This window comes from Lissotriton helveticus, chromosome 3_1 (assembly GCF_964261635.1).
Source record: "Lissotriton helveticus chromosome 3_1, aLisHel1.1, whole genome shotgun sequence".
In the NCBI taxonomy this organism is placed as follows: Eukaryota; Metazoa; Chordata; class Amphibia; order Caudata; family Salamandridae; genus Lissotriton; species Lissotriton helveticus.
The window spans coordinates 1857063496-1857082239 of NC_136061.1; the positions used below are offsets into that span (position 1 = coordinate 1857063496).

At 45.7% G+C, this 18744-nt stretch overlaps 1 protein-coding gene across 1 annotated transcript in view; it reads right to left on the reverse strand.

Moving 5' to 3' along the window:
- TALDO1 (transaldolase 1) overlaps positions 1-18744 on the reverse strand; it is a 110244-nt gene that overhangs the window by 32403 nt on the left and 59097 nt on the right. Inside the window, exon 6 of the mRNA XM_078682811.1 lies at positions 7476-7673. Coding sequence (XP_078538937.1) covers positions 7476-7673 — 198 coding nt within the window. The remainder of the gene's footprint in view (positions 1-7475; positions 7674-18744) is intronic.

Consider the following 18744-nt stretch of genomic DNA (forward strand, 5'->3'; position numbering starts at 1 on the left):
GGGCAGCGACCGGGCAGTCAGGGGGTGGAGCCGCAGCGGCCTTTGGCGACGAAGGAAACAGAAGGCAAATGTGCACAACAATTGAGGGGGGGGGGGTGACCGAGTAGCACAGAGGGCAGAAAGTTCTCAGGAAAGGGCACAATAACAAGCATTTGCAATGCAATAGGGTCTCGCATTAGGAAAGTTTGAGCTATTGGTATTGTAAATGACAATTTTTTTATTTATGTTTTGTTTTAGAAAATAGCAAAATTAATAGCTTTGTCATTTACAAAGCCAATAGTTATAACGTGGGCAAATGTGACACCTATAGCATTTGTAATGCAATATGTGTTGTATTTACGTGACTTACATGTATTATTACAAACAACAATGGCTTTTAATTTTTTTAAATAATTAATACTTAAATAAAAGTTAGTTATTGTAATTTATAATGGCAATAGCTTAACGTTTTATAAATAACTTGTGAAGATTATGTTCAGTGTATTTTATTGTGACGAAAATCCAAAAACAGAAGTGAAATATTAATGTTTCAAGCTTTATTACAAATGTAACAAAAAGATGTTGAGAGAACCTATTTGAACCAGGTGTTAAATGGTTGCACAGATTGATGCTGTGGTGGCGCAGAGTGATGTTGTGATGGCGAACGAGTGATGCTGTGGCGTTCAGTGAAGCTGTGGTGCCGCATAGTGATGGCGAACAAGTGATGCTGTGGGTTTCAGTGAAGCTGTGGAAGCGCATGGTGATGTTGTGGTGCCCCCGAGTTATGCGGTTGAGGGTAGTGGGGGTGAGAGAGAGAGAGAGAAAGAGAGAGAGAGAGAGAGAAAGAGAGAGAAAGAGAGAAAGAGAGAGAAAGAGAGAAAGAGAGAAAGAGAGAAAGAGAGAAAGAGAGAAAGAGAGAGAAAGAGAGAAAGAGAGAAAGAGAGAAAGAGAGAAAGAGAGAAAGAGAGAAAGAGAGAAAGAGAGAAAGAGAGAAAGAGAGAAAGAGAGAAAGAGAGAAAGAGAGAGAGAGAAAGAGAGAAAGAGAGAAAGAGAGAAAGAGAGAAAGAGAAAGAGAGAAAGAGAGAAAGAGAGAAAGAGAGAAAGAGAGAAAGAGAGAAAGAGAGAAAGAGAGAAAGGAGAGAGAGGAGAGAAGGGAAAGGAGAGAAAGAGAGGGCGAGCGAGAGGGCGAGCGAGAGGGCGAGCGAGAGGGCGAGCGAGAGGGCGAGCGAGAGGGCGAGCGAGAGGGCGAGCGAGAGGGCGAGCGAGAGGGCGAGCGAGAGGGCGAGCGAGAGGGCGAGCGAGAGGGCGAGCGAGCGGGCGAGCGAGCGGGCGAGCGAGGCGAGCGGGCGAGCGCGAGCGGGCGAGCGCGAGAGGGCGAGCGCGAGAGGGCGAGCGCGAGAGGGCGAGCGCGAGAGGGCGAGCGCGAGAGGGCGAGCGCGAGAGGGCGAGCGCGAGAGGGCGAGCGCGAGAGGGCGGGGCAGACATCAGAAGAGACTGCGTGGTGACTGCGTTGGTCAGTTTTAGAATCAGGAGGGGCAGTGTCAGTACAGTCTGCGAGGGATCAACATGTCTAGAGGCAAAGCATAGCGGATGTAGCATTGCAGCTAGCAAGTAGAGCGTTTTCAAGCGGAGTGTCCCTAGAGAGATGGCAACACAGAAACAGCATTTGAGGAGCAAGGCTACTGTAAACAAGCACGGTAGGCTTTCGCCCAGAAAAAAAAAAATATATAAAATAAAAGAGAAAGGTGCAGAGAACACCGAACAAAAAACACTGCTTCCCCGCTAAATAGATGCAAAAAAAAAAAAAGACAAGCTCTTGGCATTGCTGTGGCGGGGCAGGGCGGGGGAGCGCATGCCTTTGAAGTCAGATGCCAAGGCTCAGACATATGGTGGTGTGTGATGTGGCCGGTGAATATGTGCACGTGCATAGCTCACATTAACTGTACGCGATCCGCAGCTAGGTAGACTTTTTTCCCCGTTTACTATACGCTAGTCTATTTATCCCTGCGGGATAGAATAGGCGAGACCTAAAAAACAGGGGGGGGAAGGAAGAGTGGCAGAGGGCACAAAGGTCACAAGAAAGGGCAGAAAAGTCACAGAAATGCAGGGGCAGCTAAGCAACACAAGGCAACAAGCATTTACAATGCAACGGTCTCGCCTTTGCAAAAGTTAGAGCTATTGGCATTGTAAATGACATTTTTATTTAAGTGTTGGTTTTGAAAACAGACAACTAAATGGCATTGTCATTTACAATGCAAATAGCTTAATCTCTCGCAAATGCGACACCTATTGCATTTGCACACACACAGCGCCACACACACACACAGCGCCACACACACACAGCGCCACACACACACACACACAGAGCGCCCCACACACACACAGAGCGCCCCACACACACACATAGAGCGCCCCACACACACACATAGAGCGCCCCACACACACACATAGAGCGCCCCACACACACACATAGAGCGCCCCACACACACACATAGAGCGCCCCACACACACACATAGAGCGCCCCACACACACACACATAGAGCGCCCCACACACACACATAGAGCGCCACACACACACACATAGAGCGCCACACACACACACATAGAGCGCCACACACACACACATAGAGCGCCACACACACACACATAGAGCGCCACACACACACACATAGAGCGCCACACACACACACACATAGAGCGCCACACACACACACACATAGAGCGCCACACACACACACACACATAGAGCGCCACACACACACACACACATAGAGCGCCACACACACACATAGCGCCACACACACACACATAGCGCCACACACACACACATAGCGCCACACACACACATAGCGCCACACACACACATAGCGCCACACACACACATAGCGCCACACACACATAGCGCCACACACACACATAGCGCCACACACACACACAGCGCCACACACACACACAGCGCCACACACACACACAGCGCCACACACACACAGCGCCACACACACACATAGCGCCACACACACACATAGCGCCACACACACACATAGCGCCACACACACACATAGCGCCACACACACACATAGCGCCACACACACATAGCGCCACACACACACACAGCGCCACACACACAGCGCCACACACACACACAGCGCCACACACACACACAGCGCCACACACACATAGCGCCACACACACATAGCGCCACACACACATAGCGCCACACACACAGCTATATAGCGTAGCTCACAGTGCACAACAAAACAGATGTCAAATGCATTCTGTCCAAGTTATAGGCTCAAGCCACAGGCCATGGCCTGTAATGAGTGAGAAGGCTTAAAGGACACGTATAGCCAGTGTCAGCAAGGTTACAAGAACACGCCACCCACTGTGAGCACAAGGTTTTACATTGAAAAGAGCAAGATTACTACAGGCCATGGCTTCTGCCTACAGTCATCCTCTCCCAAACCAAGGTTTCAAATAAGCTCCCAGCTTTCCAGTGTGCTAATACAAATTAATGTTTTAGAGGGATATAAGGGAGGGGGGGGGGCGCAATAAAAAAACATTTAACGGGACATTGTTTTGGTTCTGGGAGGCTGACACTATTGGGTCATGTCTACAGTTAGCCAAGTCACACTTGGGGCTTCACGTTCATGCGTGTATAAGTAACCTCATCTGCCAATCAACCCCCCGAGCATTCTGAGCAACTGCGAGTCCCGGCCAGTATCGCTTCATGCTGCAGGGGTGGGGGTATATTTCCTGGGCCATGACTTTGAGGTATGGCGAAACCCCAAAAATGCCTGCATCAGATGATAACTCCTCCTGGTAGCTCAGTGGGCAATCAGCTGTGTCGTCTCGTGCATCTTAGGTAAAATGTTAAGGCATCTCTGAGGCGTTTGCTGTTGGTTATGCATACAGCAGTGCGTGTTTCACACTAGACAGACAGTAGTCAAGCACACTGTTTTGCCAGAGTGACGCCTCGTCCTGTCGTGGCATCCCTCTGCTGCAGCCGTGGGCGAGGACTGCTGCAGATATGAGCGCCTCTACAGGACTGCGTCAGGTAATCTCAGACCAGCTTCCGGTATCCTACAGCATTTCGACATGGTCCTGCGTCTGGAGGGTCAGTCGTTATTCGATGGGTAATGCGGGTGCAGGGCGCTCCCTGCTGCTGGAGAGCAGAGAGACTAGCTGTTTACCAGCTGCCCCAGGCTCTGCTGTGCTGCGGGACAGGAGTGGGCTCTCCCCGGCAACCCCCCCCCTCACTCCATCCTCCCCTCCACCCCTGACTACATCTTCTCTGTACCATCAGCTTCCAACCCGAGCAGCCATACAAACGAAATAAACAACTCCCAGCCAGGCGCTCACGCGAGAGCCCATCACATAGAAGGACGATTAGAGATGGGCTGGGGAGGGGAGCTATAGATTGGAAAGCGCTTAGTAGCAAAAGTGCCGGACTGCCTAGCTATTTGGAGAAATGTAACAATAGTAAATCACAACTTAAAGATGGATGTGGAAACTAATAATGCAACCTGCACTATAAAAGAGAAGGAAGAAGAATAAGAACGGACAAGAGGAAAACGAAGGACACGGAAGTGAACGGACAGGGGACAAGGAAAAGAACCAGCGATGGGGTGGCGTGACTGACGTTGGGAGCACCTAGTCTCCAAGCCTCTGGTGGTGAAGGAGTCGCTTCCGGAGTGAAGAGGCATGAGTGTCCGGTCACCTGAGGACGGCTCGGGAGGGGGGGCCCCGATCCTGGCGCGGAGCGGTGAGGCCAGCGTGGCGAAGGAGTGTCGGGTCGTGAGGGGTCGTCTCAGATGGTAAAAAAACTTCAATAGTAGTCTGATGTTGGTGGAGTTAGGTTGTTTGTAAAATTAGGGGTGGATGGTCGGGTATGCAGCGAGATTACTGATTTTATTAATCCCTGACCCGGGCCTACGCGGACACCGGTTGGACCACGCCATGACCACCACTGTTTCTACGAGGCCAAGCACAAAAGAGACAGAAACGCCCAGTCATTTTCAGACTGGGGGGCGTGTTTTTGTTTCTCCCTCTTCTCCATTGGCTGGAATGTAATACAACGGGTGTTTCTTTGACTTGTCTACATTCCAGCCAATGGAAAGAGGAAAGAAACGAAAAAACACACCCCTCAATCCGAAAAAGACAGGGCTTAAATGGAAAGAATGATGTCACTGAGACCTCTTCTCCAATGGCTGGCTGCCGTTTAGGAGGCCAGCCAATGGAGAAGAGGGGCGGGGTTTACCCTCGCTACTAAGACATTAAATTTCGCCAGCGAGATTGCGCATCCTACGCTAGCCGAGACCTAAAAACAGGCAGAGACATGGGGGCCGCGAGGGGAGAAGAAGGAAAAAAATGGGCAGAGACACACTGGGGCAGCGAGGGGAGCAGAGAGAGAACTGGCACAGACCACGTACAGGCAGCGGGGGAGACGGACAACAGCAGTCACAGACAATGAAAATGCATTCGTTACAACGGGAGCACTGAAAGAAACTACAGGCAATACAATGGAGGATGAGCAAACCTACTGCTTACCACTGGCCACCAGGGATGAGGCGCAGGTGGTAGCCTGCAGGGTGAGGAGGGCCTCGAACTTCCTCAGCAGCAGTTGCTGGGGCAAGGACACAGGCGGTGCTGTGCGGAGGGGGAGCTACCTACCTGGAAGGGTCATGGGTCACTCTCCTCCGGACTATTACAATGCTCTTCATCTCAGCCTCCAAGTGAATATTATGCGGAAATTACAAACTGGACAAGATTCTGCAGCTAGAATGGTTAAAGATTTACCCAAATTTCACTCAGCTACCTCGGCACTAAATGACCTCCACTGGCTTCCAGTGAAAAAGCGAACCGTTTAAATCTTTATGTATTGCTTACAAGGCATTAACTGGCATAGGTCCTTCATACCTGAAAAAAAAAAATTGTTATATTGCCAATAGACCTCTTCCCTGTAGCCTGGCAAAAACATTTGTTGAGCCACACCATATACTGGCTGTTTGGGGTGGCAAAAGCTTTGTGAAAAACACCGCACTCCTCTGGAAAGGACTTACTCTGGACCTAAAAACTGTCCCCACTCTCCTTGTTTTTAGAACAAAGTTAAAAACCTGACTTTACTGTAAGTATTATATCTTTTCCATACTGTTATTTTTGCATCTTCTCTTGTGTAGATCAGCGTCAAGACGCCTCAGGGCATTAAGAGCGCTCTATAAAACCTAAAATCAAGGTGTAATCATGTGAGATCTGCTTGGCAATGCAGACAGTTGACCCACCCAGGCATTCTAAGATCCCACCAGATGTTTGAATATCTGGGAGATGCCTTGATGTCTCAGCCAATATTAAAGTCAGTCTCTTGCCACAGGATCCACGACCCAATCCACCCATTCAGTTACAATACCACACAAAGCAATGGGTGGTTTAGTGCAGGTCCTCATGACCAAACCTTTATGGGTGGTAGGAAGGCCCTCAATGCCAGGAGAATCGCCTGCAACTCCAACAAACTAACGTGGAGGCAGTGTGAAAGGATTGGAATGGGCTCCTCATTAATTGAAAGAGCACTGTATTTAATCGTAAAGGGAGGATGCTCAATTGTAGGGTAGCAAAAAAAAAAAAAAGCAACAAAAAAAAAACGGAGTAGCTTTTTCTCCCTCGTGGATTTCCTCTTTTCACTTAGACCTGGTCAACCATTATCTTCTTTAACTACTCAAGTTTCATGATCCTTTGGTCCCACCCCCATGCGCAGGTCTGATCCTTATTGCAGTATATTCTCCCCACCTCCGATTAGCCTGGTCACTGTAGTATAGTGAGTAGATATGAAATGGACTCCAAAAAATAATTCCTTCATTTGTAATTAATACACCCTGAACACAGTAACACCACATTTGTACCCAGTCTGCTCTAGTTTCCCAGTTCCCTAAAACTACCCTTACTAGTAAGGTTGATGAACTGGTGCTGAATCTCAACTCAGCCCATTTCCCCCTCCCTTCACACAGAAAGACAGCTGGATTTCTAAAGGGACTGGACATTACATCCAGAGGCACAGACTGGAGCCTTCTCCCATGAATCCCAGAGCCTTGGATCCTGTAGTCAGGTCAAAGTAAATAATCCCCGACATGGATCATAAAATTTAGATTAGAACCAAAGGGCAGATTAGGCAGGGTGATTTTGTTCCTTCAATGTGCCTTAGGGTATACCTTCCTAGGTAACCAAACTTTATAAGCTCCATACAGTGCAGACAAGACAAAATTAGCTGTAGCAATTTACTATTGGTGGCTGGGAGAAGGTATTCAATTCTAGAACCAAGTTCTGTACAGCTTTAGCAATCAACTGTTTATCCTTCTCGACCTCTAGAGTTCCTCCAGAATTCATATGAGTATTAAGGAGCCTAACAGTTTACAGCCAGGCAGTCAAAAAAAATAAGGAAAATCGAAACAACCCATTTCACACACTATGGTCTGACGTACTTAAGACCGGCAAATATAAAGCTTACCTTCTTCTACGGAGAGCCTTGGAGTAAGCTTGCTGTCATCCTTGCTAAGTTCTCCAAGAAGTTTGGGTGAGATAGTTAGGTAATCACACCCAGCCAGTGCTTTGATTTCTCCAATGTTTCGGAAGGAAGCGCCCATCACAATTGTTTTATACCCATGTTTCTTGTAATAATTGTAAATAGCAGTTACACTTTGAACTCCTGTAAAATTCAGAAGAAAAAAAATTAAAATCCCAGGCCTTTTGTCACTTCATTTGCACAATGTGCCTACAACTACATTGCGAGGTTTGGCAGACCAAGTGTAGTTTCCTTCTGTCTAAGATAGTTGCATTACAAAGGCAGAAACTCTGGTAATTTCAACACTGCAATTTTAAACTAAAATTAGCAGTCAAACGCCACAATCAAGAAAACACTAATTTAGGGAGTTCAGATAATGCAGGGCAAGTGTCATGGTACAGACAGACACTGGTGTAGGCATGCTAGAGCCCATGTAGGGAAATCAGCACCTTAGACAAAAACAAAGTTAGGCATGGTCTTTCATTGAAGTTTAGAAGCTTAGAAGCTTGCTCACAGCAAAATGTGAACATGCAAGTTGTTAGCCGGCTATACCGTTTCACTGAGTGCTACAGTTGGCTCACTACTGTTAATGGCAGTAAAAAGTGTATTCCAATAGTGTCATGGTCATATTTCCAAAAGACTACATTGAACTCATCTTAAGATTCCGTATATACCACTCAGATTAATCTATCTAGACTCGAGCCTTCCAAAACTACTAGATGCAATGATTCAAACTCTTTACAAACAGTGGTTCCAATTCAAGAAACACTGCCTTCTTTGATAACCAAGAATAAAACAGATTTGGAAGTGAAAGTTTCAAAATAATGGCTACTAAATGGAAGTATGATCCGCAGCACTGAAATCTTTTTAGGTCTCGCTGAGTAAGCGCATGCGCTGCCCTGCGAGGCATTTAGTCAGTGGCTTTTGCAAAATGCTTCCAAAGGCTGTTGCCGGCCACCAGCTTTCGGTTACGCGCAAAGAGCGCGCGCCTCGCTCCGCCTCTCAAAGCTGCTGCACGCGCATTCCTCGAGTGCTGAGCAGGTCATCGCGATCACTTTCACCTTCACTGCGATCGTATGACTTGCGCTTTCAGCCGTGCGGCGTTTGTTCATTTTTTCAATGTTGAACGCTGCCCAGATTACACCCGACCCCTCTGAAACACGCAGTAACCACCAGGGCTCTACTTCAGGCATTTGCTGTTGATATGAAGGAAGTACTTGTCTGTCATACTTGTAAACGTTTATTAACTTGTAGTCCACTGCACAGTAGTTTTGAAGGTCACTTCCCTGTCCCCCATTTAAGGGCAGTGTGTGCTTGGAAACACGGAGGCAGAGAGGTCGCTGATTAGCAAAACACACTTTGTACACTTAGAATCTCAAAAAGTGAACCACCAAATTATTATCAGGACCCAGATAAAGCCTTTCCACTTGTGTAATGGCGTGCAGTGTAAACTACGGAAGGCAGCTGCAGCTAAACTTGATTTTTGCTAATCCAGCACTGGAGGCGTTAAGCCCCTGGCATCCTGTGTGCTTCTGCAGTTCAAAGTGGGGGATTTGCAAGCGAATCCAGCAATTTCCTGTCCAGCTGCAACCCTAGTGGCTGCTTTTTTATGTATCCTGCGGATAATTTTAGCCATGGTTTCAGTTTGGTGGATCATTAATCTGCTTTTCTCCAGCAGTCTACGTAGTTTGATTCCTACTGTCCTGCTGAAGCCAGCAGATGGCTTTCCAACCACTTCCCTTTGCTACGCTGTGGGTTTTGTCAGCTCCCTTCAGAAATTAATAATGTGCTCTGGCTCGGTGCCATGGGCCATTAACTCAGGGGGTAAGAAAAGCGTATGTGAATAGCAGGAATCCATGAAGGGTCCTGGGTAGACCCCGGCCTGTGCAGTCTCCTTTAACAAGTGCAAGGCTTGTTTATCCAACCCCCTTACCCAGCCTTTTTGTACAAACCAGGTTGCGTGCGGCAAAAAACAATTCAGACAAGCAGCAAACCGGGAAGCTGCCTTCGGTAGCTCGGATTTCGGTTTACTTGAGCAGTGCTTGCTGCAGGCCTCTCGCCCCCTCTGCGAAGATAATCTTTTGGAATGAGCCTTTGTAAAGTTTCTTGTGGCGTTTCCTGAAAGTGAGGAGATTTAAGTTCTAATTATCTCTAGGTAACTCCACAGGTTCTGGGCACAGGTTGACAGGCTTTTATTTCTCTCATTTACAAGTCTTTACAACGCATGTTGCTGGATATCAGGATATGAGGTATGAGAATTTACTTTCCCTCATTTCAAGTACTGTTCTCATCTGACAATTCTTGCTGTAATTGTGTCAACATTTGCAGTTTTAACTCGCTGGAGTTACATTCTCCTTTATCTTGCCACTTTTCTTGTTAATTTCTACTGCATCAAAATAAGGGTGGCGTCGGATGCCATTCTGCTTCTGTGCAAGTATCCCAGTCTATTGACATTACACCATGGCACGGGCGACAACATTCTATAAGGATCTCAGCATCTCCACATGAACAAGGAGAACCTTGAAGGCACCACGTTAGCGGGGAGGGGAGGGGAATACTCCGATGTTGAAAAAGTAATTGAGATAGAAAACAAGGATTGGCATAGTCAATAGGTCTCGCCTTTGGCACCTTAAGTGTTTAGTTATCCAGGACAATATCCTTGTTGCAACAACATCAAGTGTTGCATGGCTAAACACATAAGGTCCCAAAGGCGAGACCTATTGTCTATGCCAATGCATGTTAAATCTACCACTGTTTATATGTTCAGGATGCAGTTTGTACTGCACAGAACCAATAGCACAATTTAATGTGACTTAAACATGTATAGAAAAGAAACATCTCAGAATCTGCAGTGTTAGAGTATGAGAAGATCGATTACGGTGACCAACCCAGTCACTTGAGTATGCATTTTAAATGTATGATTTTCATTGAAATCTGAAGGCCTGCGTAACAGCCACTCAGGAGCCTTAGCAGCAGAAACTAACTTCAATTCTGCAGTTTGACCAGGCTATTTTGTGTAATTAGAAAACAAACATTTGCAATGCAATTGTTCTCGCATTTGGGAAAATGTAAGCTATTGCCGTTGTAAATAGCTAACGTGCTATAACACTTTATAGAGAATCGATTTTGAATTACCAAAATTAGCTCTCCCCATTTTTGCACATTATAAGTGTTATGAAAACGGAAACGGATGCAGTCCAGGCTGTTACAGAGGAAAGAAGTACACAAGCGAGATAGCTGGAAAATACATGCACCGTTCTGGAGTGGTTAAATTTTTTTTTTTTTTTTTTTAAAGTGTTATTTCCAAAAAGTGATCAATGCAAGGACACAAGTAAAGAGGCTATGCACCAGAGGGACAAACATAAAAGGAAGGGGGTACCCACAGAAGGCAACAATACACAAGTTAATGTATGAAAGCTCCACCATGGATGGGCAGGAAGCCCACTGTATTTTCAAAATAGGTCTTTCACAAGCAGACTGCTTGCACTTTTATACTGGAGACCTAAAAAAGAATACAAAACCTGTAGCAGTGTTGTGCCCCAGAGTACCTAGTGGTACACGATTTTATAAAGTGGACATGTGAGTTTTCGGTTTTTGAGGTCTTGCCTGAGCCAATGCATGCGCTGCTCTGGCGAGACTTTTAGTTAGTGGGCTTCAAAAAGCTGACCATAGCTTTTTGTGAGGCATAGAGCGTGCGGTTACGCGCACAAGCGCGCGCCTCGCTCCGCCTCTCCATTTTGCTTGCTTTGGGCTTCAATGCTCCTCCCCGAACACAGAGCACGCCTCGCAGCCCTGTGTTTTTCTGCTTGTTTTCATTTATTTTGTGCAGCTACTTACAAGCCTGCCCAGCAAAATAAATCCAAACTCAGTGCTTCAAAATGGGACACAAAAAGAAATGCACAAGGACGCTTACACAAAGCGCATGCCTCCTTGACAGCTAGTACCGGCCGATTAAAATGGCTCTGGCCACGTGTAAAACTGCTGGCACTCACTTGACAGTACTTCTTGTTCTGGCATTGCAGTACTCCCCCATTTGAAGCACCTGAGCCTGTTCCTCTCAAATAAATTGAAAATTAGTTTGATATTCTGAAGAAAGGCGCCCTGTGTGCTGCTTGCTTTCACAAATGCTTATGGATAAGTTTCAGGAGGGGTAGCGGAAAATGTTTACAGCACATTCACAACCTTTCTCTGGCTTCTTCACAAAGGCATGGTTTGTTCTCGATTCGGACTTCTAGTTCTTCAAAGAACACGAAATTAAAAGATACGGTCTTGCTGCCAGGTTACAACTCAAAACTGCAGCCTCGGAAAGTACTTTTCAAACTAACAACTTGTCCTTTGCTCAGTTTTATTTTTTAGCTTCAACGCTTTGTGCTTAGAATACAGACTCTGATTTAACTTTACCCTCGTGAGTTTAATAGTTAAGTTCAACCTGATTGCTGGCACCTTCCTTTTACTCTTCTCACTGTTTACAGTTTAAGCGGTCCCCCAGCGGTTGTGGAGGCAGAGATAACATCTCCACTGGCTCAGGTCCAGCCACTCACAAACTCTTGTAATGGCAGTGGACCAGGCAAACTTTTTTCTTCAAAACTGTTCGCTGACACGACAGGAGCATTTTCGGCAATAACAGAGTGCCGGCTGGTCCACTATACCATTGCAGCAAGATGGGCCCGGCACGGTTTTTAAAATTATCCATTGCCAAACCATCAAAGCGGAGGATTGTCTTTGGAAAATGAAAAATCATTGTCGCTGGTGGGGAGATAAAATACTGTGTCCCCAAGGAGATAGGTCTGTATACGTGGTTAAGGCTAGACCTTATTTAAATATAGGATAGGATTTGTTGATGAAATATAAAATAATTGGCAATAAATCATGTTGCCAGGTTTGGATTGAATAAATACTTTTCCATCCCTTGAAAGGTTTTCTGAAGTAAGTGTGGTTTGGGCATCTTCTGTGTATCCTTGAGGAGATAAAATACAGCGCATAGGGAACATTGCTGTATTTTTTCCTGCCCAGTACATTTGCTGTGTTTGGCGCTCCAGACAGGAAGTACCAAAGCAGAAACCACCCCACTTCCAGTATCCACAGTCTGAGAAACGCAGCCTCACATTTTCATGGATTTACCAATGTTATACATTTATTTTTTGTGGGTGCTCCATGTTGCTTCTGAAGACATCACTGAATGGTGGCATACAAAGGAAAATAAATATTTCTTTCATGAAGAAAAGAAAAAACAACAAGCATTGGCATTGCCAATGGGTCTTGCCTTTGGGAACTTTTAAGTGCTTAGCCATGCAACAGTTGTTGCACCAAGGATATTGTGCGGCATAACTAAATACTTATAAGGTCCTAAAAGTGAGACTTATTGGCTATGCCAATGTTTGTATTTATAACAATCAGTTAAGGTAAGACGCCTGCCATCAGCACATTAAGAAATCTCCTGAATATTGTTTTTTTTTTGGCCATGTCTTGGGCTACTTAAGTGAAGTCACACTGCAAGCCTAGGCACATTACAGAATAACCAGCAGATGCAAAAGGAAAGTGACGTTAAGGGAGATGGCACCGCAGCTAAGCAACAGGACATTGGACACAAGATTGAAGACAAAAGCAGCGAGGCAGTGCAGTGGGGAGAAGGCAAACACCTTTTCTTCGTACCCTGAACCATTTAAAGCCAAGATGGTTGGCCTCATGCACGGTTTCACAACACAGCATCAGATAGGCAGCGAGTTGCAGAATAAAGGAGAACAAAAGACAAGAGGAAAGAGTAAAAAGTAAAGCATGCAATAAAGAAAATGATAATCAGTCTGTATAACAAAAAATAACTTGAATAAAAATAAACACTTATGTCCCCAGCCTAACAGAATAGGAGGGCAATTCATCACAACCTCTGTATCACATTCTCCAATCCATCATTAAATGTCTTCATGATTGCACCAGAGCCATTAAAACAAAAAAATGAAGGCAGACAGGTAGAGGCTTTTGGTAGTGGAGTGCAGAGACTTCTTAAAAACCATTTGTGACGAACTGTTAGCGGTAGGTAGTTTGCAAAATCTCTATATAGGAGAAGAGTGCAAAAAAAGCTGAAAACAAACTCCCTACCCCGCGCAATAGCAGGCCTTCATGCTAAAGTTCCAGTTCCTTTAAGTTTAATTTGTAGTGAAGTTAACAATTCGAAGAACACGAACGCGTGGTTACGATTGCGATAACGATCAGAGCGGAGATACGAGTTGTGGATTATGTGAGTATTAAGGTGAGAATTAACAAGTGTCGTAATTGTGACAAACCCAGAGATATGTGGGGACAAAATATGTGAGCTGGTGTCTTTAATTTCTCCTTTTTAGATTTGTGTCGTTGAGTTACAATTGATTATATGAAGATGAGATACTCTCATACCTTCTATTCTGGTGAGATGCTTTTTAGGCGCTTTAATAGATCTATAGGGATAGAGGACTTTGTCAAGGTGTTTAGTGGACACTTGATGTTTCACTTAGTTTATGGATATTTATATTTAATATAGTAGCTGATCATGACATGTAGTCTTTGAATGTTTTCTAGATTTTATGGTGATTGAGGACCTATTGACTCCTATGGATTATCTTGTAAAGAGTGTATATTACGGAGGAGAATATTAAGGATGGTAGGTGTTTGTTGCCTCCATATAGTTATGTCTTACTGGACATGCACTAATAACCTTAATTGAATACACATTTCCAAATACCACTGCCATATTTGGCACGTTTGGTTACACGCCTTTGCACATACTTTTGGTGATTTTTAGTTTGAATTTGGTCTTGGATGCTTCTTTCTTGCACTTTTCTTTTTAATGACACCGGGTGGTGTGAGGGTATATCCCTTAATTTAAGTAAAATAATAATCAAGTGATACCACAACGTAGTGTAGTATCTTAATGATGGTAATTACTTTGTCTTATATAATATTTGGGTTGCAGCCCTGAAGAAGTCTAAAGTCAATGTACTGACTAGACGAAACACGTGTTGTCTGCACTATTCTATGTGAACCGGATTTTGAATCTTATTTATTTTATTTTGAAAGTTTTATATAGCGCGAACAAGATCTTTGCAGATAACAGAGCGCTTTACAAAGGCAGGAGGTAGGGTGGGTATATGGGGGAGCATAGTTGGGGGGGGTGGGTCAAACAATGGAAGTAGTACAGATAAGAGGGAGCATGAACAGTAAGGTAGGGTCGATAATACAAGTAAAAACCCACGTGCAAAGGAATCAAACAGTAGTACAGATCGACGCAGAGTCTTAAAGATCAAAAGTAGTAGTTCAAGTGTATTTAGCCATGAGGATAGCTTTAACTTCTTTCTTAAAAAGTAAAGTGGAGGGGATGAGCCTGGTTTCAGGAGGGAGTGGGTTCCAGATCCTAGGCGCCATTCCTGAGAAGGAGCGTTTGTAGGTTCTTTCCTTCCGGAATCTTCGAGGCTTCAGCAGAAGATTGTTAGCACTTCTGGTGGTTCTGGAGCCGCCGGAGATTGTCAGCTTCTGAGTGAGGTAGCCGGGTGAGTTCAGGTGTATAGCCTTGTGCATCATGCAGGCAATTTTCAGATGTATTCTGGCTTCACAAGGCAGCCAGTTCAGGGATTTGAAGTCAGGGGAAATGTGAGTGCTTTTTAGATCCAGTGATGAGCCTTGCTGCCGCGTTTAGTGAGGCTCTTAGCGGTGCAGTTGTAGTTGGGGGAGGCCGCAGAGGGCGATGCTGCCGTAGTCTATGCGAGGGATGATTAGTGCTTGTACTGCATTTCGGAAGTCTTTGGCTGGGAGGAAGGGTTTGAGTTTCCTCAAGGTATTTATTTGGAAGTTCGCTCCTTTAGTTGCCTTGCCGATATGCTGCTGCATGTTGAGATTGGCGTCAAGTGTTATGCCTAAAGATTTTGCTGAATCCACGATGGTCGGTTGGACATTAAGTGCAGTTAGGTATTTAAGCCAGGTTTGAGTGATAGAAATTTTCGCGGGAGGTTAGATCAGAAGGAACTCAGTTTTCATGGCATTGAGCTTGAGGTGGTTATCGGCCAGCCAGGATTGGGTGTTTCTGATCGTCGAGTTCAGACGGATAATGTCTTTAGGGGATTGCAGTTTGAGATATATTTGAGTGTCATCCGCGTACATGTGAAAGTGTACATTGGATGCTTGTAGCAGGGTGGTGAGAGGTTCCATAACTAAGTTGAACAAAGTAGGGGATAGGCAGGATCCTTGAGGGACCCCTAACGATACAGGTACTGGAGCGGACATCAAGTTGTTGCTCTTGAATTTCTGAGACCGGTTGTGTAGAAAAGAGGTGAACCACTGAAGAACAGTCCCAGAAAGACCCATTCTTGTGCTTAAGAGCTCTAGTAGGTTCTCATGTTTCACAGTATCGAATACTGAAGAGAGATCAAGAAGGACGAGGAGGCAGGTGTCATTTTGATCCAAGATTTGTAGGGCGTCGTCAATTATGTGAGTCATAGCAGTTTCGGTACTGTGCCCTGCTCGGAAGCCTGATTGATGAGGGTTGAGGAGATCAAACTGCTCTATGTGCTTTGTCAATTTTAGTTGAACGCATTTTTCCAACAGTTTGGCGAGAGTGGGAATGTTGGTAATAGGACGGTAGTTGTTTAGATCAGTGGGGTCGGCAGTTGGTTTCTTTAGTAAAGGTGTAACTTGTCCGACTTTGAGGGAGTCGGGGATTGTTCCTTGTTGAAGTGAGCAATTAATAATTTTAGTCCAGAGTGGGAGTAGCAAAGGGGTGAAGTCTTTTACAGCGTTAGCTGGAAGAGGGTCATTGAGGTGATTGGATGGTTTCAGGGTGCTGAGTAGTCTGTCAATTTCTTCTTCATAGTAAGTGTCAAAGGATGACCATGTCGCATTGTTTTTTGGTTCATTGGGTGAAAAGCAGTGGGGTTTGGGGTATAGGCTTGCGTCAATGAGGAGATCGCTCCTTATGTTATCAGTTTTTTGGTTAAAGAAAGCAGAGAACTCTTCACAGGAAGGTGCATTGCCCATGGTGTCGACTGCTTGGGGTTGTTCCTTGGATTGTGATCGGATTATCTCTAACAGTTTTTTTGGCCGTTTTTTTTGCTTGGTCGAGCTGGAGTCTGAAGAAACCTGACTTTGAGCGTTTTATTTTCCTGAAGTACGCGTTTCTCTTTCTTCAGAGTTTTTAGGTGCAGAGCTGAGGGAACAGATCTCCAGGTGCGCTCTGCCATTCGCATGGACCTTCTGTCTTCATTGAGACTCCAGTCGTACCAAGGGTTGGAGATCTTGGTGGAGACTCTCAGTTGCATCGGTGCAGCCTCGTTGATTATTGAGGTCATAGAGTTGAGATAGTGGTCAGTTAAGCAATGAACGTCAGTAACGCCGGTAGGGGGAAGTAGGAGTTTGCAGCTGTCAGGGGGTAGAGAGTTTGGATCGAGTTTCTTCAAGTCTCTTTTCCAGACTTTGGGCTTGGAGGTTTGGACCGGGATACGTTTAACGTTTTCCTTGATGAAGAATGTGACAATATGGTGATCAGACCAGTCACATGGTTGGATTGAATCAAGTTGAGTAGTGCCTTCTTTGGAGATGACAAGGTTGAGGATAGAGCCTTTGTCGTGGGTCCGGCTGTTGCAAATTTGGGTGAGGTCTGAAGCATTAAGGTAATTTGAGGCTATTGACCACTGCGTCACTACAATCATTCCAGTGAAGATTGTAATCGCCCAGGTAAACGTGTGTTTTGCCGTCCTGAGTTGATTGAGATTGTGTCCATGAGTTGTTGGGAGGTGATGGTCCCCAGGTGGGTGGTAGATGTGTAGAGAACATACAGGTTTGTTTTCACTGATGACATCAAAGCAGATGTATTCACAGGAGGTAAGAGAAGGGGTGGTGACTATTAATAGAAAGGTTGCTCTTGTAAATGCATGCGATTCCACCGCCTGCCTTCTAATCTATTGAAGAAATTAACTTTGACATTGTAAATAGAAATACGACTGGAGAAGAAAAAAAAGTTACTTACCTTCGGTAACGCTTTTTCTGGTAGATACAGTATCTGCCTGTGGATTCCTCACCTTGTGGATATCCCCCTTGCGTCAGCAACGTTCGGAATTTTCTTTGTAGCACGCCGGCATAGACGACGTCATAGGAACGCGGCATCGCGCGCGACTCCGTCTGACGTCACCGACCCCTTATTAGGCCTACGTCGGCGTGATGACATCAGTTCCGCCCTTTTTTCCGTGCCTTCGAGGCACACGGACGGACCAATGACAGGAAATATACATATATAATGTACACAGTACATACAAACCAAAATAGCACACAGTGCATAGCAAAGGTATCAAAACCCAAAATATATACAAATAAATATACAAATAAAACCAGGTATAGCAGAGTGGACGACGGGGAGGCGGGCGGGTCAGTGAGGAATCCACAGGCAGATCCTGTATCTACCAGAAAAAGCATTACCGAAGGTAAGTTACTTGTTCTTCTGATGGATACATCTGCCTTGTGGATTCCTCACCTTGTGAATAGAGTCCCACAGCAGTCCCCACTCCCGGAGGAGGGAGTCCACTCTGCTACACCAGGAAATCTTGGAGGACAGAACGCGCGAAGTGGCCGTCCCTCCTCACCTCGGTATCCAAGCAGTAGTGCTTCGCGAAAGTGTGGAGGGAGGCCCAAGTCGCGGCTCTGCAAATATAACAGGTACACCTCTAGACAATGCAGAAGTAGCAGACCTTGCCCTGGTAGAATGAGCTCTTCTACCCTCAGGAGGGTCCTTACCCGCCAGGGAGCAGCAAATCTTGATGCACAGGATTATCTGGAAAGTGTGCGCTTGTGCACCGCTCTGCCAGCAAAACCAACAAACAGCTGGTCGTCAATCCGGAAGTCTTTCGTTCTATCCAGATAAAAAGACACCGCCCTCTTAGGGTCCAGACGGTGCAGTCTCTCTTCCTCCTTGGAAGGGTGAGGGGGAGGAAAGAAGGTAGGAAGGGTAATGGACTGTCCTAGATGGAAGGGAGTTACCACCTTAGGCAGAAAAGCAGCCCTGGTCCTAAGAACCATTCGTTCAGCATGAATGGTCAGGAACGGGGGCTTAGAACTAAGAGCTTGAAGCTCACTCATCCTCCTTGCCGAAGTGATTGCTACTGAGAAGACCGTCTTGAAAGACAAAAGCCTCAAGGGACACTTGTGTAAGGGTTCAAAGGGAGAACCCATCAAGAAAGTAAAGACAAGATTCAAATCCCAC